This window comes from Amblyomma americanum, chromosome 7 (assembly GCF_052857255.1).
Source record: "Amblyomma americanum isolate KBUSLIRL-KWMA chromosome 7, ASM5285725v1, whole genome shotgun sequence".
Taxonomy (NCBI): domain Eukaryota; kingdom Metazoa; phylum Arthropoda; class Arachnida; order Ixodida; family Ixodidae; genus Amblyomma; species Amblyomma americanum.
The window spans coordinates 55,260,722-55,283,070 of NC_135503.1; the positions used below are offsets into that span (position 1 = coordinate 55,260,722).

The 22,349-nt window shown below is 46.6% G+C and overlaps 1 protein-coding gene across 4 annotated transcripts in view; it reads left to right on the forward strand.

Annotated features, from left to right (window-relative positions):
* The window catches only part of LOC144099147 (ubiquitin carboxyl-terminal hydrolase 15-like), a 46,379-nt gene extending 27,796 nt beyond the window's left edge, over positions 1-18,583 (forward strand). For 2 of the 4 annotated variants that reach the window (XM_077632254.1, XM_077632256.1), the window contains 5 exons: positions 2,246-2,502; positions 5,925-6,187; positions 10,828-10,931; positions 14,065-14,153; positions 16,704-18,583. In XM_077632254.1, coding sequence (XP_077488380.1) covers positions 2,246-2,502; positions 5,925-6,187; positions 10,828-10,931; positions 14,065-14,153; positions 16,704-16,844 — 854 coding nt within the window. In that variant the 3' untranslated portion in view covers positions 16,845-18,583. The remainder of the gene's footprint in view (positions 1-2,245; positions 2,503-5,924; positions 6,188-10,827; positions 10,932-14,064; positions 14,154-16,703) is intronic. The other 2 variants (XM_077632255.1, XM_077632257.1) reach the window with 1 other exon arrangement.
* The last annotated feature ends 3,766 nt before the right edge of the window (positions 18,584-22,349 follow it).

A 22,349-nucleotide genomic window follows, 5' to 3' on the forward strand; every position in this document is an offset into this window, starting at 1 on the left:
CCATGGTATGTGGCAAGCAGTAGCGGTACGCGCTATGCTAAATGCGTCTGATATCTTGCGCAGGCTGTCACACCGTCGCAGCATCTCGCGCTCGAGTTTGGATCCATAAGTCAGGGAAAGTCACTGATCAGTGTTCCCCTCTGCGCCATCAGTGTGACAATGAAGCATCGCTGGGTCATCTGAGCGTTCACGTGGTTGTCGTAACCATGAAAACGAAGCTAACAGCCTTGGCAAGAACCAGTTAAACCGATTAGACAGCCATGCTGTGCAAACTTCCGCGACGTGCTCAGATAGGCAGTTTGGATTGGTCCTGTCCAGTGTCGTCTTTGGGAGAGTGAAATCGGAATGGGAAGCCCCACGAAAATCGAGTTGAGGGCAGCATTTTGTTTGCTTGTGTTTTCAAATTTCTTCATTGAATAACTCCCATTCCTATGCATCAATTCCTGTAATTCTTTTTGAGTCATCATCTGTGTGACTTAAAGAATCCATCTGAAGTATAGCCAGCACCCGTTCAAACACTGTTTCGCAGCCCTTTTAGAGAACCCCAGGTGGTCGAATTACCGGAGCCCTTCGCTACGGCATTCCTTTTGAGTCGCTTTGGGATGTTAAACCCTCAAAAACCAAACCAAGCATATTGATGTTTATCAGCACGCTTGTGTTGATTTTTCTTTCATTGTAAGTAAAACTCTCAAATAAAAGATTCCACAGTGTAAGCAAATGGATGCGTGGTTTCAATACATTATATACCATAAAAACCGGAATATAGGTCGAACTTTTTTTCAAGAAACCATGGCGAAAAGTAGACCCACGTCTTATATACCGGTCATTGGCGGAAAAATTACGGGAGTCTTGCAACAATGGGCGGCTGAAATCAACAGCCTCCATCGCCATCAGCAGCAGCGTGGCGTGGCGACGTGGCACCTCCATTTTGCGTAACTGTTGTTGCAAAGCTAGTTTGGTTACAGCCGCTTTTTAACATTTTGCTTCAAAATGAGCGGAACCCAGTGGCAATTCACCGTCGCCTTCAAGAAAAACGCGACTTGGTACGCGGAAGCTCACGGCAACCTGGTGGTACAGCGCAAATTTGGGGTATATGAAAAGAGCATTCAGTACTGGCGGAGGCAGAAGCTGCGTATTACAACTTGCAGCAAAAACATCATTTCGTGGGAGGACCGCAGCATATCCAGAATTGGAAGGAAAGGTTGCAGAGTTTGTCCGGGAGCTGCGTGCAAGATCACTGCTGGTGACTGCCGAATGTATCCGCGTGAAAGCGGTAGAGATCACGGCACGGAGGAGCGAAAGAAGTGAGAGCAAGCGCATGTGTACACATGCGCGTACCTCGCTTGTTTTCAACACTCCGTGCCGTGATGATAAAGTGCTGACAAACACGCGGGTCGATAGGCGCGCGATACTGTTAAAAAATTGCCAGGGTGTACATATGAGCAGCATTTAAATGAAATAAATACTGTCACCATTGTGCAACCTGTTCAGTCGCATTTGTTTCAAAGGGTGACTTTCGGTTCTTTTTCTATTGAAAAAGATTTTTTTCATTTATAGAATTGGTTAGTTGGGGGGGGGTCGACCTATATTCTGGTCCGACCTATAGTCCAGTTTTTACGGTATTTCAGAGCCTTCTATACGCTTGAAAAATCATTAAAGATTGGTTTGGTTTATACGGTTTAACGGCCCAAAGCAACTTGGACTATGAGGGATGCTGCAGTGGAGGATTAAAGAAATTGCTTCCAATAAACCACAATGTGCAACCATGAAAACCCAAGTTTGGGCACCTGTTGCGGTTGATCAGTGGCTGTAACCTTCAAAGCCAGCAATGCAGGTTTAGCGCATAAAAATCTGTTAAACAATCGACTGGGTTAGGTTCGAGTTGGTACATCTATCAAAGATTGATGCAGTGTGAAAGAATGGCAACAGTTAAAGCTAAAAGCTTTGCATTATAGACTGAAATTCCAGTGCCATTGAGTGGTGGTGCACCGTGGCACCAGCTTCAAACTGGAAGGCTTAGCGAATACCTTACAATCTTCTTAAAGGCTCCGAAATTTTCGGTGAACACGTGGTGCACCATTTGGCATTCTTGTGTTCTGGCAGAGTAGTGTCAGTGTGCACCATTGCTTTGTTGATGCGAACCCTAACCCCCGTCTGTGCACGTTCTGGCTACTCCCATCCCTCCTTCCCTTCTTCTCCGTTTGCTCCACACATGCGGTGCTCTGTTGGGGGGGGAAATAAAAAGCAGACCTGCACAACGGCGAGGACGAGCTGTTTGCGGATGCAGACGAGGACATGGCCAACGACGCGGCTGATGCAGCACCCAAGGACGGCAAGAAGCAGCGGCTCTTCACGCTGCAGTGCATCAACGAGAACAGCTCACTCAACCTGGGCGACCTGGTGGACAACGGCCAGCCACTAAAGCTGGGACCCCGCACCTACCTGGGTGCCGACTGGCTGCCCAGTGTGCGCAGCCACTACTTCAATGAGAGCAAAGCCGAGGTGAGTGCTCTGCCTGCTTGAACGTCTCGCTGGTACCGTCCCTCACTTTTTGCTGGTGACTGCCAGCTTTAGGGAGTTTGATTTGAGTGGTGAAGTTGACCGTCGTTCAAAGCCTAGTTACGGGGAAAGGGAAGGAAATGTTCACTTTTGTTTGCGCTGTTGAAGGTCTTGTTTAGGCAGCCCTCCACTACGCTACCTTGGTAACTTTGATGTCGGAGCATATTAGTCCAGCTCTCACCGGTACATTCATTCCGAAGTGGGACGTGAATGTCTGGCTTTCAGTCGCACTCCTTGCAATTGGGAAACAGAGGAAAGATGTGCAGGAGTAAAAGCACTACCATCTGGTCAGGTATGGCAGTGTCGCAGATGCTTTGTGCAACTTGGGGACCATCTGTTGGCCAAAAGGGCAGTTGTACCAGTTCATTTGTCAGGTCTCTCTGTAAATCTTCGCTCACTGCTTAATTGCAGTAGAACCTTGATGATACAATAACCATTGAAACGAATTCTGAAAATTTCCTGGCTGGGGTGCATTGCGCTCAGAGTGCGGAATGGGCGTTCCGAAAACACTATTTTCGTGCATCTGCATGCGGATTTTGATTGTTTTTTAAGATGGTAGTGATTTTCATGACTCCGTGAGATTCGGATCATCGAGATGCTGTATGCCAGGCTCTCTGTTTTCACAGTTAATTGGTTTGCAAAGTATGATATGAAGTACTTGTGGTTCACATCACTAGGCAGCTGCAAGTGCGTGCACCTTCACTGGGGGTCCTCTCTCCTGTGTAACAGTGTCTGTTATTCCCTCACACTAGTCGAGAATTTCTCTTCACATACAATCAAATCTCGTTACTACAAACACCACAATAACGAATTCTTCAAATTAACACATCTTTAAAAATCCCCAGCAAACGGTCAATATTTTCAGTGTAATAGAACTACGAATTTCAATATAGCTCATATTTCAGAAAAACGTACGTAATTTATTCTCCTCGCTATAATCAAGGAACATCAGTATTATGAATTTGGCTAAAATTAGCAGTGCCGCAACCATCGTGTGAATTGGAAAACGTTGTTTCTGTGTGTAGGCTCCGAGGGCAGTAGCTATCATCACCATGTCTAGCAGCGCCAACCGCTAGCGCGCCACCACAAGGCTACGGTTTAATGTACAGTAGGCTAGCAGGCCTAGCCGCCTTTTTTTCTTTTCTCTCTTCGTGTTGTGTGTCGGTGGCCGTTCGGTCATTGTTTGCGCAAGTGTTTTTTCGTTGTGCGTGATCTTACTGCGAAGTTCGTGCATGATTCAATGATGAATGCAGCTAGCAACGGCGCCAAGAAGCAAAAGCAGTTTTCGCTGCAGGAAAAAGTGGACATACTGCAAGAAATTGACGCAGGGAAAAAGCAAATTGACCTCTGCAGACAGCGTGGCATTGCCCCATCCACAGTCGCGACCATTTTGAAGGACCAAGACAAGAACCTCAAACTTCACTGGGAGTCTCAACTTGCTCCTATGAGGAAATGGCAGCGACTGGGAAACTTTCAAAGTGTGGACGAAGCTGTTTTCACATGGTTTAAAGATGCCAGGCTGCAAAACGTTCCCTTGTATGGCCAAATTCTGCAAGAAAATGCGTGCGAATTTGCTGATGCACTTGAAATACTGATGCACTAGGTTCGACGCAAGTGCGGGTTGTCTTTTCTGTTTCCGTCAAAGAAACAGAACAACTTGGCAGGTAGTCTTGGGCGAGATAAAGGCTGCTGACAGATAAGGCGCGGATTCCTGGCGAAATGATTGTTTGCTAGAGGTAGCTGAATCTTACTCTGTAGACGATATTTTCCACGCGGACGAGACCACATGTTTTTATCAGCTGCTGCCAGATTGGACGATGCGCTTTAAAGGACAGCAGTGCAAAGGAGGGAAGAAGTTTCATCTTCATGGTACCGTCCTGCTCTGCCGCAGTGCAACAGGCGAAAATAATTAAGCCACTCGTCATAGGAAAGTATGCAAACCCTTGCTGCATGAAAAACATGATGTTGCAGCGTACGACTATCGTGCAAACAAGCATGCGTGGATGACGAGAATTGTTTTCCAAGTGGCTGATCAAACTCGACAACCAAATGAAGGATGACCGAAAAATTCTTTTGGTTGTTGACAACCGCTCGGCTCACAGTGTGAATGTTCACTTGAAGCACATTCGCCTGGAGTTCTGCTGCCAAAAAACATGTCTTTGCTGCAACCGCTACTTTCGGATACAACTTAAGTCTGCAGTGAAGCTGCGCCCACATTCAGGACCGCCATGCAGAGTTCTTCCCCGGCAAAAAAGTAGTCCGTAGTTAAAAGTTTTCTCGTTACCTAAACAAGAAACTGATCACCAGAAGAAAAATTATAAGGTCTAGAGTTTTGATACCCGGCTCGTTTAATAAAGTCAGACATTAAGGAGCCGATTTCGTTTACTGTTGTAGTTTGGCTAGCGGAGTGATACAGGGCGCCGCTGACCGTGGCCCAGTGTTAGCAACTGCTGTTTTTTTTTTTTTTAAGTTGTATCCTACTATAGACCAAGGCATCATAAAGTGTGTGAAGGCAGTTTCATAAGTGTCTTGTGCAACGCTGCTTACCAACGTCTGCCTAAAGCAGCCTACTGCAATAAGTATGTATTTATCAGGCAGCAGAAACGCTCACAGGAGCTTGGTGGAACTTGAAGGCGGCCACCATTAGAAACTGCTGGCGAAAGGCAGGACTGCTCAAAGCATATGTGCAGCTTGAAGATGGCCTAGAGGTGATTGAAAGCAACCCGGGAGACCTGTGGGCCAAGTTTGCAGAACTGCTGCCCGCCGTCTCTTCGTTCGACTACGTGGAGAGCGACAACGCAGCACTAACCTCGGCTGACTTGACAACTGAGGAGATCATTAACAGCGTTTGTGACGATGACCTGAAGGAAGACGACTGCGGGTCACCGAACACTGAAGAAGGGGAGGTCATATCGAACTCTGACGTTTTAGTGCACATGAACAAGGTCCGCACTTTCATCGCACGATGCAATGAATGAGGTGTTGAGCAAAGTGGAAGGTGTAGAGGCGTTTCAAATCAACCGTGCGTGCTGCACACGCCAAAAGAAAATAACTGATTTCTTAAAATAAAGCAGCTTTGAAGTGAGTGCAACATGTTAATTTGAGAGCTTGCTTGTCTGCGCACTTGTCTACTTCCAAGGTAGGTCATTTTCGTTTCTAGGTTTGACCACTGGCTTATAACCGCGTTTTTCATAACTACGATTTTTCAAAATAACGAACGATTTTTGGCTGTCCTGCGTGATTCGTTGTATCGAGATTTGACTGGATATATACGTGCTTCAAGGGTTTTGCCTTTGACTCGCCACTTGGTCTGGAAATCATTGGGCTGTTGTTGTGACCCTCCTGATGACTGTGTTTGCGCGCAGGATGTGCTGGTTCATGAGTCGGTGCACCAGCGGACCGTCAAGCGCCAGCTGCAGCTGCGGGAGTGTCTGGAGCTGTTCACGACGACGGAGAAGCTGGGGGCCGAGGATCCCTGGTTCTGCCCAAAGTGCCGCAGCCACAAGCAGGCCACCAAGAAGTTCGACCTCTGGAGCCTGCCCCAGGTGCTCATCATCCACCTCAAGCGCTTCTCCTACAACCGCTTCTGGCGTGACAAGATTGACACCCACATAGACTTCCCCATCACGTGAGTTCCATATGGCACTGCTCCATTGCAGGCACTGTTGCCTTTGCACTGTGCACACCGGGCAGTGCTCTCTGTGCAGTCAGACCTCAGTATATATATAGAACACAGATATTATAAATTATTGTCGATGTTGAATACAAATGCGTCCACTTCTTACTGAATACAGTTTAACCTCATTGATAAGTTCCCAATTCATACGATGTACCGGTTCTTACACATTAGAGAGGTCGTACGATATAAATATCTAGGAATTACTCTTAACAACCGATTAACCTGGGGCACTCATATTTCTGAGACCTGTTCAGCAGCTTTCTTTAAGGTTTGTTTCTTGAGACTTAAAACATACTCCTAGCAATATTAAGCTTTAGGCTTTCAAAACTTTTGTCAGGTCCAAACTTGAATATTCTTCTGAAATTTGGGACTCGCTCACCAGTAAAGATATCTCATCAACTAGGGCTCATCCAGAGGAAGGCAGTACGTTTCATTTTTCATAAATATAGAAAGTCCGACTCTCACATCTCATGAAAGGCAGTAACATTCCGTTGCTCCGTATGCGCAGAAAACTTAACCGTATTTCTTTCCTTCATAAAATTTTCGCAGGAAAGCTTAGCATTTCTCCTTTATTCCTCAGGCACTCCACTGCTCGAAGTACCCGCCATAGTAGGGAGCACTCCTTACAGCTTTTTTTTTTTTTTTTCCTGAAACAAACAGTTAAGCACAGTTTCTTCCCTCATAAACAATAGCAAATTGGAATGCACTTTCTGAATCAACAACAAGCACTAAAAACTTTTTTCGCTTCACTAATAAGGAAGTTACTCTGATATGTTCAACTTTCAGCATGTATTTGTATTTGTCTTTGCTATGTTCATCTTTTAAGTTTCATTTTTGCTGTGTTTCACGTGAAATGTTTTCATGTGGTGTTGTGACTTGTGTTTTTTCATGCCCCTCCTGCTTGGGTCAGTGCTGGCCTACAGTATTTTGGAATAAATTAAATAAATAATAAATAAATCAGACATTTAAATGTCTCGTAGAGTTGCACTATATTTCTCCCAATTAATGTGTTCCCACATAACTTGGTTTCACGTCGACTGCATTTAAAATTTCGACAAACTGCGGTCGTATAATACGTTTATTGACGAACTGCACATGTGGAAACATACAAGTGGGCTGAACATGAGGGCATGTGATATGAGCTAGAATGCAGTGACATTCACTCGCTGTGGTTGCTTCTCTGCAGTGCTGAGGTGCTGAGGTTTTTTGCACGGGGGGTGAAATATACCATCTAAGAACTAGGGTGATGCGTTTACAAACAGCCAGCGCCACGGTGGCTTCCCCGCAGTGCTTCGGAGCAAAGGGGCAAATCATCCAAAAATGACGCATTGCCATCGATGGACTGGATGCGTTGCGGAGTACCTTCTGCACTTATGACAGCGTAAACTTGGACCGAAGTCTGCGAGCTCTGTAAAAGAACCTGTTCAGATCTTGTGCCATGAAATGCTAATCAACAATTTTATGAAGTGAAATTGTCAACATCATTGTACCTCATTCAGCATTTAATTTTTCAAAATCAGGCGATTTTTTTTAAATACTAACCCCCGTCACAATACTAACAAGATTTTACTGTATACCGCCCCTCCACCATATGTCCTTGCACCTTCACCAAACATAACTGGTTTATTTAACGACGCTTGGGTCAGCGGTAGCAGCAGTGAAACACAGTCCGCCATCGGCAGGCTGAGCAGGAGGATCTCTCTCTGAGCGATGGCAGTGCGGCTAGAGAAATGAGCCTTCTGCACGTACGAAACGCAGTTTGCTATAAAACTTTGCCTGTGCGAATATTCGATAATTTACAATTTTTGGTCAAATAGTAAGGTATTCGATATTTGATTCAGCCTGAATGTTTGGTATTCAAAATCTCGAAGTACTCATCTCGGGCGAATAGCATTTCTGGAACTCTTGCTTCATGTCGTTGCGGTTCAGTTTAACTCCTCCGTGATGAGACCGCAGTGCACAAGCAACCAAAGCCCCGACTCTGCGCCTCATTCCTGCACTCTCGCCTGTATGCCAAGGAAGGGAGCAGGGAGATCAGGAGAGAGATTTAACATAGCACGAGCCACTTCCACTCACCGCCTGTGTGCACACGTTCATTGGTCCCAATGGGGCAGGGGTGCAAACAGTTAACCAGTGCCTGGCACCTTGTGGCATTCTTGGAGTGATCTGCGCATGCGCGCAGTGGCTCCCCGTGGAAGCGGATCGCACTATGCTAACTCCTTGCCTTCCACGGAACAAGTCTTGGGTGACCGCAGGTGCCGCAGCTGCTCTTCTGTGTGTGAAATTCACAAATCAAGCTCGACGGCGCTAGCACGAGAGGAAGCTAGCACATGGAGATGGGTGCATCTTTCCATCTTTTCTGGGCGCATGGTGCGCATGCCTAGCAGGTGTCATGAAGTCATCGCTTAAAAGTAACTGCTGCGCAACGACACAACCGCAAATAAGATCAGAAGTTAGGCATCTCGTAGATCGGTCTCATACACCACAAATGCATCTACCATGCATGTAGGTCGACTCCTCTAATTTCCGATGGAAATTTTGCAGGACGTTGACACAGCTTTAATGCATTCTTTTCTTTCTTTTTTTCATGTAATGGCCGTGCTTCTAGAAAAATGCATGATTTTTAAAATGCCTATTGTGCTGTACAGCCTTTTTTGTGTGCCAGAAGCATTCGAAATATTCGCTTTGAACCAGAAAACCACTATTTGCACATACCTATGTAAAACGGATATATATCTAATTGCCGATTATCAAGCTGTGCTCGGTTGGATGGCAGGCAGTAGGCTTTGCCTCACTACGCAAGTGACTGGTGGTTTGCAAGCATAGTGCCATGGTTTGCACTTTATCTCTAACTAGGCTCCTATCTCGCATTTGCCAATGGTGTAGTGGTAGACATGGAGGCGTAAACAGTTCGTAGCCCGGCGGTTGGCACCTTGGAGCCAGGGATACGGTCAGTTGTAGCCTTCCAGTAGCCATCCTGTGCTCACATCAGCTGTTGCGGGTGTGGTAAAAGCGACAGTAGCTTTCGTTGTCCCATTTTTCATGCAACACCGCTGTAATGCGGGAAGGTCACCTTAGATAGCGTGTTACTTGTTGGTGTCATGTACTGGCGGGGCTGTGCGAGGAAGCCAGCCTGACTTGCGTTTGGCGCTTAGTTTTTCGTGGTTTCTGCAGTTGCCGCAGCGGCGCTGAAGTTTAGAAAATGGTCTTACCCAATTGCTGCCCTTTCACTGTCTAAATTTTGCTTCTTCTACGGGAGTTCTTGCTCAACATTTATATTAGTTTTTGTTTGTGGAAATATAAGGGGGACCAGCCTTCCGCCCCGCAGTCCCACTCCGCGGATGCAGCGTTTCTGCTCGCTAATCGCAGAGGGGTTCGTGCTCGAGGGAACAAAGGGAGGGACGACAAAGCGTGAACACTCGTATGCTGTTTATTACATTCGCAATTAACACACAGAGCGGGCCAGCTAGCTATAGATCATCAATGAGGCATTCCTCGGAAATACATAAAAGGCTACGCAAGAAGGGATTCCGACTTACCGGCTGGGGCGGGGGTGCGACTCGGAGGTATCGGCGGCAAACGTTTGTATGTGCCGACAGTGGCGACCAGGTTTTCTCGTGCGCGCTGCATTCTTGGGGCAAAGCCTTCCCAGAGCATTTGCTTTTGCTGCGCTCACACCGCTGCCTGGAACAAAAGTCCTGCTGCAAGGCAAGGCACGACGGATCTCCGTGCACCTGCCACGGAAGGTGACGAGAGCGTACGACTGCAAGCGCTCATGACGCTGGCCAGATCCCGAAGAGAGACTCACCGGCTCCGCGGAGTTCCGCATAGCCTTCGAGGTGGCACTCCCGTCGCTACTTTCGCTTCCACCATGAAGACCTCCTCGCCCAGGCGGTGCTGTCCTGATGCACGATGGTGAAGATGGGCCGTGCTGATATGGAGGGGAGAAAAAGGTTCTCCACATGTTAAATTGAACTGTTTTACAATTTTTTACCTTTTCAACAAGTTTGGCTGTGTGTATTTGTGTGTCACCTCATTTTTGTTGGCGTCCTCTGGGGTAGCCTGCAAGCTGGATTACTAGACTTAACATCTCCAGTTGCCATCAAAGAGTGCCTTCACACTGCTCCACACCATCTGTGCACTACAGCTCCTGCTTTTTCTACTACCCCCACTTCTTGTTCACTAAACTAAGGCAAAGCACAGAAAGATGACATACTAGATGATGCAAACAAAAGATAATAAATCCCGAATCTGTTGTGATCACAGGCCAGCAACTGTGCCACTTTGCTGGTTGTCTTCATGTGTGTGCAGTATTTTGGTGCTCTCCTCTGAAGGTGGATCCCTGTGAACTTGACTAAATTGTGCATCCTCTTTCAGTACTTTCCATCTGTGAGGCTCTTTTTAAGAAAATCAATGGGGGTGTTGAATTCTTCGTGTCTATTGTGTTCTTGCATTGTTCCCTAAAGCTGGTTTGCTGTCAGTTAGCAAATCTATGTTAGTGCTGCTGTTGGCATTGTGTACCTTTATGGCTGAACAGGGCAGTGCACCTGTGAGGCAGACTGCTGTATCCTGTGTCCCTTCTCCTACAGTGACCTGTGCATGGATGACTACATTATCAACCGGAAACATGAACGAGCTGTATACGACCTCATCGCAGTTGCCAACCATTATGGCGGCATGGGAGGTGGCCACTGTGAGTACCGGGGCATAAAGGAAGTGCGGCCTTATACGCGTACATTGTGTGTGTGTGTGTGTGTGGGGGGGGGGGGGGGGGGGGGCGCGTGCGTGAAAGAGAGAGAGAGATGCTGCGCATGCCATTACTCAAAGGAGAAGTAAAACATGTCATAGACTTGTGCTGCCTGCAATCTCATTCTTTGGCAAACTCCTATTTTGGGTGTGGCAAGTGAGCTGCGAGGTGACATTATGAGCACTGTAACTGTATAGTTGAACCCCATTACAAGAGTCACGGCCGTGATGGGAATACGAGCCATTTGACATTTTTCACACACTTGGTTGGCCACCCTCTCTCTCATAGAATAGAGATAGAAGACATTTGGTAACAAAGGGAAAGTTATTTTGAGTTTTCATCAAGTCTTGCTTATAACGCACATTAATTAAATTGTAGGAGTACACCAGCTACATGGATGCGGCACCGTCACCCGCAAACTGCTCGTGTTTGTGCTCGTGGGAGACAGCCAGGCACAATCAGTTGTGTGGCATTACAGCTTCAACTAATACAGTGTGGGCCAGCTAGATGCACAATAGCAGCAAGGGTCTCCACAAATCCAAGTGCTCTGCGCAGGGCTTCCAACCAACCGGTGGGGGTGCGGGCGCGAATGTGCTGGTGTTCACCCGCGTCGAGAATGGCGGGGGTGCGCATGCACAGCATAGGGAGTTGACATGTGCTGCGCACAGTGGGCTTTCCTGCTTGTGTCGCTCCTACTACCAAGAAGCTGAAAATTGTGAAAAAAAGGATAGTGTGTTTTGCTTGGTTCGCGTCTTATACTGCAACCAGCAAGCAAGCCTCTCCTAGCGCGACGCAGTGCACGACCCTCACCACTGCTCTGTAGCGTACAATTTTGGCGCAGTGGCTATGCGTGTTGCCTCCACTTGAGGCTTAGTAGCTTGGAGAACTTACAGCGGAGACCATTGGGAACTTATGGCAGGCACGACTTGAGGTCATTTCTCAAGGCAACGTGGGCAAACCTAGAGAAGGGACACATCACGTCCCGCCCCCTCTTATTTCTCCTGTGTTTCGGATATCGGCAGCGTGAATGCCGTATCAGTGCGATCGCACGTTCAGCTCAGGCGCACTCTTCATTGTCAGCTTGTTAGCTGTGTTTCACATGCTGCCTTGCCACTACACAGGATTATGTGCCCAGTTTGCATGACGGGAGTCTGCTTGTGAAATGACCAAGAGAAAAGGCTCAATTTTTACAATTAATAATTGTTCTCTGAAAAGTTTGGTACTTAAACTAAAGAAGAATCTTACCTCGTCCTTTTACGGCAGGAACTCTATCCACACGTTCCGGGCATTCTTAGAAACTGCGAATTATAATCCTCTGTGGCCAATTTCTCTAAATCGGATTAAACGTCCTGGCTCCCGCCTTTTTTTTTAACTCAACGCGGTAAGTAGGTGGAGTCCACCAACGCATGGAGTGCCTTTCAGCCAGTCCAGTGGTAGCTTCGCTTTCGCTTTTTTGTTTTTAGGTTTCTGTGAATGAACAGTTTCAGTCACAGACAATATAGCCACAAATTAGGCCCATGGAAATAAAAACACGTGGACTCTTTGATTTACGTATCACTCCGCCGATGGCAGAGCGGCAAGCCGCCATGGGACTGGCTGACGTGTTGGTTGACTCCTCCTACCTACCGCGTTGAGTTTTAAAAAAAGGCGGGAGCCGGGACGTTTAATCTGGTTAGGGCAATCGGCCGCACAGGACAATAATTCAAAGTTTCTAAGGATGCCCAGAACGTGTTGATAGAGTTCCCATGGTAAAAAGAAAAGTTCAGATTCCTCTTTAGTGCACCTATAATTGAAATAATTTTCTGCCGCAAATTGTTGCAAGAAAGCTTGCCAACGTATGTGCAGCTGCAGTGCAGTGGAAGTCATGTACCTGAAGTCACAGGCAGACAAATTTACTACACTTGCTTATTGCACCCGCCCCCACTTTCTTTTGTTGAGAATTTGCTCCTTTTTTTTCACCATTAGCTTTTTGTAGTGCATTCCTCAGTTTTCGCACATCCACAGCGCAGACCTTGGCAGTATACCAAGATGCTGCACACGGGTAACATCTTTTGATGAGAGCTTCTGCGGGGGACAAACTTGGCAGAGCACCAAGAAGTTGTGCGCCCTTGACAGAAGCACGCGTGGTGTGGCGGTGGCTTGCTGGCGCGCTGCTGTGCTGCACACCTGGGCGCAGTGTTTGAGCATCAGAGAGGAGCATAGCAGTTTAAACCAGAATGCTATAAAACATCTCTACACTGAAATACTATCATGGAAGCAAGACCTTCAGACCCCTCCCAGCGATTTGGCGAGCTCGAGATTGGGTGCGCAAATGCCTAACCTCTCAACACACAGCTAAAGGCTTAAGCAATTGCATTACACACTGATAACTGCCCTGTGAGTTTTTTTAACCTCTCGAAAAAACGCACCTGACCTTCAGGGCCGGTGTTCAGCATGTTTGTTCTATCTCGCTGCGATTAGCCGGCACCGCCGAGTATCACGAAATCGTCTGATTGCGTCGTGACATAGCAAACACCTCTCGAAGTGAACAATGTTTAACACTATAAGAGACAAAAAGTGCTCTCCGGTACATGTGTATTATAAAGGAGTCCATTTTGCCATGGTGGTGGCTCAGTGGTTACAGTGCTCGGCTGCGCCGTCCACGGCGGGCGCATTTCGATGGAGGCAAAATGCTAGAGGCCCGTGTACTGCGTGATGTCGGTGCACGTTAAAAGAACCCCAGGCAAGCCCTCCACTACAACGTCCCTCATAGCCTGAGTCACTTTGGGACTTTGGACCCCATAAAATCATGAAACCTATAAAGGGGCTCAGCTGTGCTCCCTTCAGCATTGCTCGCAAAGGCTACTTCTCTCAGGCCAAGGGAGGGAGTCAAGAAAAACAATTTATCCCTCATTGTGTATCCTGCCTTGCAGGCACGGTAGATTCTGCATGAACTAAAATGTAATATTGCAAAAAGTGCTGTTAGGAGAAAAAAAGAAATTTATTTATTTTGTAAAATGCCCTATGGACTCCAGTGCTGTGCATGTGTGAGCTGGCATGGAATAATGACACTATGTGCTGCTGTTCTTGGTTTTTGCAGATACAGCATTTGCCAAGAACAAGGAGACTGAGCTGTGGTACCACTTTGATGACAACAGTGTCTCGCAAGCGTCGGAGGAGAATGTTGTGGTAAGGCAGTTCATTTTTGGCCATGCCAGCGAGTCAGGTTCCCAGGTGGTACAGCGAAACCTCTTTGATATGTATGTTGCCAGTTCATACACTCAAAATAGTGGACAATAAAAATGTCGCATAGAGTTACTATTTCATTTCCGGTTAATACAATCCCAGATAACCGTGTTTTCCAGCTACTGCATTTAAAATTTCTGCAAATCCTGGTCGTATATTAAATTTAAGGGCCCACTGCATGCATGGGCCGAACCTGGGGGCACGCAACATGAAAGCCGGAATTGGCTACAGTCACGTGCTACGATGGCTTCTCTGCCGTTTATTGGTGCAAATGGGCGAAGCATAAAAAAAAAAACTGTAGGGGACACTCAAGCTGTACCTTAAAGCTCTGATGCAATAGCATTAATGGGTTAATGCCTATATATCGGAATTGGTCATTCCCTACATTTATAGATCGCTGAAAGTCCTCATACCACCCCTGGCACAGTGGTGCAGTGGTTAAGCGAGGCCCAGGTTGCACTCCTGAGCAACCTCTCGTGACCAGTCATCAGTTTAACTGCCACCTGCCATGGTGGTCAGTTTGCTCACAATGCGATGGGCAGGTTGTGATGATACCATAAGGTCACTTGACCTAGGTGGCCCATTTAAGCTACGAGGCTACAAACGATTGCCAACGCCGACACTGAACATTTTCCGACATGCGGGCACTAACGCTCTTGCGTTAAAAAGTGCGTTTACATAAGAGCACGCTGTTCCCGTAAAGATACGACTTCTTCTAAATGCCTTAGCTCAAGAAGGCAAAGCATCTGAGAATATGCAATTGCGCTTAGCGTGGGCCAGGTTTGTGGAATGCGGAGCAAGAACGCTGCCGCAGTCAGCTGCGCTGACGCTTCCCCGCAATGCATTCATGCAATGGGGCGAAACATCTGTTAACACGGAAGACACCGCCAATTTTGCCTTTTCAGTAAACTGGCCTTATGTGTTGTAGAGTTTCTTCCCTATCAAGAACACAAATGAGGAGTGAATTCTGTGAGCACTAGAAGAGGAGCTGCTCAAACCCTGTGCCTGGGAATGCTAATCGAGGCTTTTTTGGAAGTGAAACTGTCAACAAATGGCTTTGGTACCTCATTCAGTAGTTATATTTTCAAAGCTGCGTTGTTTGGGTCATGTGTTTTTCCAGACAACATGTTTTCCCCATGTTTTTTTTAACGTATCAACGATGTTTTGCGAGGTTCAGATGAAAACACAGTTCGTTCAGTGTGAAGAGTGATGGTATGTAGCGGTTGTGAGCGGATTTCATCTGACCTCCTTGTGGCATTGTCTCTGCAGAACAATACATCTGGGCTCTTTTATTAATTTTTTTCTTCCTATGAATGCATTGTAATTCAACACAAGTAGTGATGGGGGAATAGGGATACTTGCGGGAAAGTCTCGCATAGAAGTTCGCCTTAACATGCCCAGAGTCATTGTAAGGAAGGCTCCCACCATCACTAGGTGACATGTCGTTCCTGTGATGTCAGCAGAGGGTGCATTGTAAACAGCAACGGTGGCCATGTATGCCGTCTTACTTTATGGTCTCCGCTGCCTGCATGAGTGCTGCATTATGTATGCTTTTACTAATTGCTGTAAGAAGCAACCGTGGGAGCTGCTTCACTTGCAAGGTTAGTGGGACGCAAGCAGAAATGTTACATTGCATTTGGCTGAAACGTTTTGAAGGTGAACAAAACCTGTGATTATTATGAAGTTGCTGGCTGCGAGTAGAAAATTGCTAACCTAACTAATCCAGCTGTCCATTGGTGAGACTAAGTATTCTGCTTGGGTATACTTGTTTGTTGCCTTTGGGTGAGGTTAACAAGTGGTGGATGCCAGCTTTATAGGCAAGTTAATGCAACATGGTGCAGTTTGTGACAGTATGTGGCAGGGGCGCATTACAGGCGTAGTAATGCCCTGTGAACAGCAGTGTTCAGTCATTTTTGTCAATTGCACTGAGCGTTGAATACATACAGGTATGTCCTAAGAAACTAGGATTCTTGAGATGAAGTACACTGCTATGTTATTTGTTCTAGTGACTGTTGGAGAGGGGGGGGTGGGGGGGCTACAGCCATTAGCTTCTGCTTTCCTTCGGCGAGCACAGCTTGGCCCCTGGGGGATGGAGATTTTGGTAGGGGATGTTATTGGATTAGAGGCATGGAGGTGCCATGCAGGGTGTTGATACGAGTTTCGGCATAGTTGACAGCCCCATCTCCAGGAGGTGCCCAAGAGGTGCCAGTTAAAGGGCATGCCAGTAGGACAAGCACTGTGTCCACTTCCCCCTCTCACCTTCTTCTCTCAAAGGCATTTTTTGCACGAGGGGGCTTTGCAAGGACACACATGAGTAGTAGGCATGTGAAAGCAAGTATGACGGCACTGTAGCCTTTGAAGCAGAAGAGGCAACAGAAAGCCACTTAGGGCTCAGCAATGCAGTTCATTCCACAGTCTTTGGTGTGGGGGAGTGGTGAATGTTTTGAGAGGTTGTACACTCATTGCTGCTCGTGCTGGGACCACTTGTTGCAGTCCAAGGCAGCATACGTGCTGTTCTACGCTCGGCGCGAAGCCACCGAGTGGAAGTCGTCACCCAGGAAGCTCAGCCCAGCGGCGGCGACCAGCCGGCAAAGCTGCTCCACGGCCGATGACGAGAACATGGACCTCAGTTAGGGCTGAGACGCGCGAGGAGCGAGAGCGGTGTGCCTCTGGCCAGTGGTGGCAGTCAGTGCCGCGCCACGCCTGGTGTGAGAGAGACAATGGGTGGGTGCACCGCCGGTGAATGACTGCCTCCTCGCCTGGCACAGCGAAGATCCGCGAACTTGTGAACTTGGGTGGTCAACGCAAGCACACTGCTGAGGGCTCAGTGGGCCGGTGTGCACCAATTCCAGGCTGGGGTTCTTCAGCGGAGGACTGCTTGGCAAGCCATCCTGGCCGAGAGTTAGTGTGTCCCGATGCACAGAGGAGGGCCATCACATCCTTCCGCTCTCCGTTGCCTCTCTCCAACTCTTGATGCTGCATTCCTCCCCTCCCAACTGCTGCTGTTTGTGTGTTTTTTTTTTAATCGCTGCTTTGCAGAGTTGCCTATGTGAAGCTAGGGGCAGTGTACATGCTTAGTGCTTCTCTTAATTTTTTCTCAAAAGCGAGTATTCCTTGTGCAGTCTGGCATTGGGCCGTTGCTACAGAGCACAGTTCACTGTAGGCTAGTTCTCAGTGACGTTTCATGTCCCAGGCTTCGTTATCTGTTCCGCTCTGAGAGTGCAGAGAGCTTTTTCATCTAGTAACAGTAGTGAGGGCCTTGCTTAAAATTGGGTCTCACCCCCCCCCTTTTATTTTACAGCAATTTTGTGAGAGCTTTACTTTTTTTCTTCTTTTAGAATGTAAAAATTTTAGGTAGGTAACTAACTGGAATGTCTGTTCCAATTGCGAGGGTGGGCTGCCGAAGCTTTGCTTTCATCAACTTGCTGATGCCAATTTGAGAAGAAGCGAAGGGAAAGATGTGTCTGGTGATTCGTACAGAGCTATTTTTTTTGCAAGGCATGACTAGAAGGTTGATGGTGGCATTGTGTCAAACATTGCCCTGCTTCGCAACTGGAGGCATGTGTCGGCGCAGGTGTCGGTTGTGGCGACGAGGAGGAGGGGTGCGACTTAACGTTTATAAACCGCATGTGAATGAGCAGAGGTTGTGTTCCGAGCTTGCAGAAAGCGTGGGCTGTGCTCTCTTGATTGAGAAAATGTGAGTGTCGCCCACATTGAATGGAAGATGGGAGGAGTGATGTGATAAGAAAAAAGATTTGCTGCTTTAATTTGCATTTGAATTGTTTTTAATTTTTTTTTTTAACGGCACCCTTGGCTTTGGTTGTGTGTGTGAGTGCAGAGAGAACCGATTTTAAGAGAGATGATCTCGTAACATTGCTTTCCTCAGTAACTTTGTTTTTTTTTTTTTTGCTTTTTGTAGCAGGGATTTGTGGCTAAACTGCCAGGCGTAGTTCTCAGAAAAGCCCTGATCGTTAGCCTCCCGATGTTACCGTGAAAGCAGTGAGCATTGAGTTGATTGAATTTTTCTCTAGGGTTATTTTTGCATTGATAAATAATGTAATTTATTTTGTAGCATTTTGATCAAGAGCTGAACAAGATGTTCATGATGCTTGCTGGCCTACGTGTCTTCTTCTGTACATGCTGTTGTTTCTATCTTTTGTTGTTATGTAAATTTGGAAGCTTCAATCTTTTTTCTTGTTTTGTTTTTTTTTAGTTTGCTCCTCACTTCCAAAGACTGTTGCTGCAAACGACAGCACGTACTAGTGTGTCTGCAAGTTTCTGGCTACAAAAGGGAGATAGATTTTCCCCGAGTGCTGGTTGAGAATGTGATGCTGTCATTTTTACATGATACAATAAAGGACCTTGCAGACGTCTGACTGTTCTAATTACTGAATGCCACTTTTTAAAAGGCCTTTGATCAATCCTGCAATTTTACAGCGTTGTCTGTTACTAGGCTTTGGCCCAGTTCTATGGCAGTAGTGGTATCGGCACTGCAACCACCGTCTGCCCTATTGGTCGCAAATTTGACTCATAGTTTGGAACGGAAAAAATAAGAGCCCTCTATAACCAGATGCTAGATGAGGTGTTGGAGTGTTTCGACAGAGGTGGGGAAGCAGAGGGCCAGAGCCAGTACTGCTGATGGCTGCAGTAGACCAGGTTTCCGCAAAATCTTCCTGCGCTTGCTACCCACATGTAATTTTGAGACAGATTACATGAGATCGTGCTGCGACTTGGCAAGCCATACATGACATTCCACAGCTGACTTTGCCAATGGATCATTTGCCAGGGTATTCTGAATGTTGCTTTGCATTCAGCTAAACCCACTCGTAGTACCCAAGAATCTGTGCTTAGAATTCACCTTTAATAGTGTAAACGCATTGCTCTCATCAGAGCAAAACACAACAATCGAACCAGTACAATGATTCAACACGACTAGATCCCCGTCAAGCCCATTGTTACCTGTATCGTAGATAAGAGACAAAGGCATCTGTTTAAAGGGCAGTTTCCAGTTGTGCAAGTTAGCGCCATCACGATGCACTGGTTGCACAGGGGTTTTATGTGAATATGCAAAGATTCACTCTCAAAGGTAGTTTGTGTCTCTCTCAGTTGAGCAACCGACATGTAGTGGCTGTACTTGACCAGTGGTGATGGGGAACTGCGCCCCTTTCACTTAAAGGAGGATGTGGACAGACAGCTGGTCGATGAGCTTTGCAGGTTACTCTCATCACCTCAACACAGGTATGTCAAAATGCGTGAGGATGCTTAGGGAACACATCAACCCTGTGCTCGGGTTTTTCTCTCTCTCAGACTTCGATGGATCTTGACATGCCACTACAGGTCAATGGCTATGAGAGTACAGCTGTAGACTACGCAAGAACTGTTAAGCTGGCATAGCCATATACGTGATGGTGTACACACCTTGCCACTAGATGTGTTGGAATATAATTACGATGACATTGGTGAGGTTTGTGCAGTGCAAATTGGCCTGCTTCGTGGTTACAGCAGTCTAGTTTAATCTCTGTCACTGTTCCACAGCCTTCATACCTCACCAGTGTAATACTGTACTCCATATCACTAGTTCACAGCACTGTGAAGGCTGCGATGATCTGAGTCAATCATAACGGTGTGCACTGCAAATTCCTCCTTGCCCCTCACTCTGTGTCTGGTGGCTCCATCCTTAAGAAGGAAAAAGCACCAATGTCCAGCTGCTGCGCCTGAGACTGCCAACTCGGCGGATGCCATGTTTACAAATAACGATGCACCACTTTGCACCAAGCCTCCACAGTGCTGTGTTTGTGTGGACTTTCTCTGCCAATTAAACCAGTTAATGAAACGCTCTCTATACTTAAAAAAAAAACGAACTGAACTACCATTTCAATTACTGCAATAGTTGTTTGAAAAATAGTCACAACCCTGCTCAAGTTTGAGGGATTGTTTGTAGTCTTCCTTGGCCCTGAGTGGACAAGAGAGCTCCACCCGTCACAGTACTTCAAACAGCTAACGAGATGTATAGCATACAGGTTGCACCCCATACTTTTTGACTACCACGTCTGTGCTAACACCGATTTAGTCGATGGCCTTCAAGGCCGAGTGATGTAGCTAGTTAGTCGCCACCACTCCAGGAACCGCGACGATGTCTAGGAAAACTGCGTCAATCTTGTCTCAAAGCAGATTCAACATGTAAGCACAAACATCAGTGACCATAAGGCTGTTGTCGATACCTCTGCCCGAACTAAAGCACATTTTTCCCAATTCTTTCTTTCCATCATGCCAGCTAAAGCTGAAAAACATTATTACTTGCTCATAACCATTTCTTGAGTTTTATTTCTTCAGTTGTGTTTTTAGGATTCCTTTCCAGTATTCACTATATCACTAGTGTGCTGGAAGAATCTGGGCATGCCTAACACAGGTCATGCGCTACAACCGATACAAACATGAGTGGTGCACCCCTGGTCCACCGTGGTGCAAAGGAGCAACTTTGCGTCTTCAGTTGTGTTTCCAGTGTGCTCCCAAATGCATGCTTCCCAGGCCAGGACACTGGCTAGCAGCGGCAGACAGTTTCTGTGCTGTCTATGGTGTAGGTCATAATGCTTTTACACTGGATGTCACGTGGGGAAGGCATCTCATTGTTGAAATGAAAGTGAGCAAAGAAAACTTATATAGATGCTTAACTAAGTACCATGCTGGGTGTTGGCTTCCACAAGCTGGAGCATGTGACAACTGGAGATTCAGTGCTTTTGCAAGTAGTCTTGGTGCTGGACTACAGACCACTTGCCCAAGAACAGTGATGAAAGCCAGCACCTTGGGTGCATCAGCCATGCCATTGTCATTGCTAGCAAATTGCTGAGAAATGCATTTTTTTTTTTTCAGCCAAATTTTCGCAATTTTTATTGCAACTTTAAGGCAGAAATGCGGCTAGTTGGAACTGGTGGTAAATTCATAATGCCTAGTGCTTATGAGAAGACATAGGGCAAAAAGAACATGCACAACACACACATAAAAAGAACACTAGTGTTGGTCCACGGTCCAGTGTGAGTGTGTATATGTGTGCTTTTTTTCTTGAGTCCCAGGCATTTTGAACTGGTGCAGCGTGAAGCACCAAAAAACATGGACACAAGAGACAGGGTACTAGAGAAGTATTTTCTGCAAGTGTGCTTTCGCTTAACGTGGCAGTACCCAATGCACGTTGAGGTTAGCAACCTTACTCTTTCGGACCAATTAATTAAATTGAAATTAATGTGTGGAGCACTGAAGCTTGGCATATGCAAGACTCTTTCATATTTGCCTTTGACATCCTTGGTTCTAGTTTTACTTTGTACTGAAACGGATTTTCATTCATAAGGTTGTGGTGCACTTACAAACTGTCACTGGTGCGTGGTTTTGGTTTTTTCCTATCATTTAAAAGATGCAGCAGCTGCAGTGATGGGTGGAAACTGAAATGGAATTAGAACACTGCTGCCACAACATCGGTCCCAACCATTAAAACAGTGGAAACATTGGTTACTTAAAGTTGTGTCTATTGCTAACCAATATGTGGACAACTGCACAGGAGATTGAATTAGAGCAGTGTTGACAATACACCTTTCTCATACAAGATGGTGGCAACATTTGATCCCTTACTGTGCTGGATTTCCGTTGCTAACCGGCAGAACAAAATTGTACATGCTAAACTTTTTTGTTCCTGGTGTGGCGAAGTAAATTTCATGTATGGTTATTTCTTGCTGCTTGTGCAGGCTAGTCTCTGTGTTTGAAGCAATGCACAGTTGTCACCTACTTGCATGACATGCTACCATTTTTGAGCAAAAACTGGTGCTCTCTAAAGTAGGTTTTTAAGCAACAGCCGTTCTAGGAACCTTCTGGTAAACATGTGGCCTTCATAGGATGTTGCAACAGAAAACTCCATCCTTTGCTTGCAGCCCAAACATGGGCGCAGTCCTTGCTGGGAGGGAGTGGTGATGGGATCCAGCATGCACAGGCACTGATGTTGTACATCTTCACCCCATGAAAGGTCAAGAAGTTTGGATGTTACCCTTGTGTGTTGCTGTTTCACGAGTGGTAGTACATCATGGTAGATGACAGTTTTGAGAGAGTATCTTTGGTCTGAAATGGTTGAGATGTTCAGCTGCCGAGCCAGAGTTC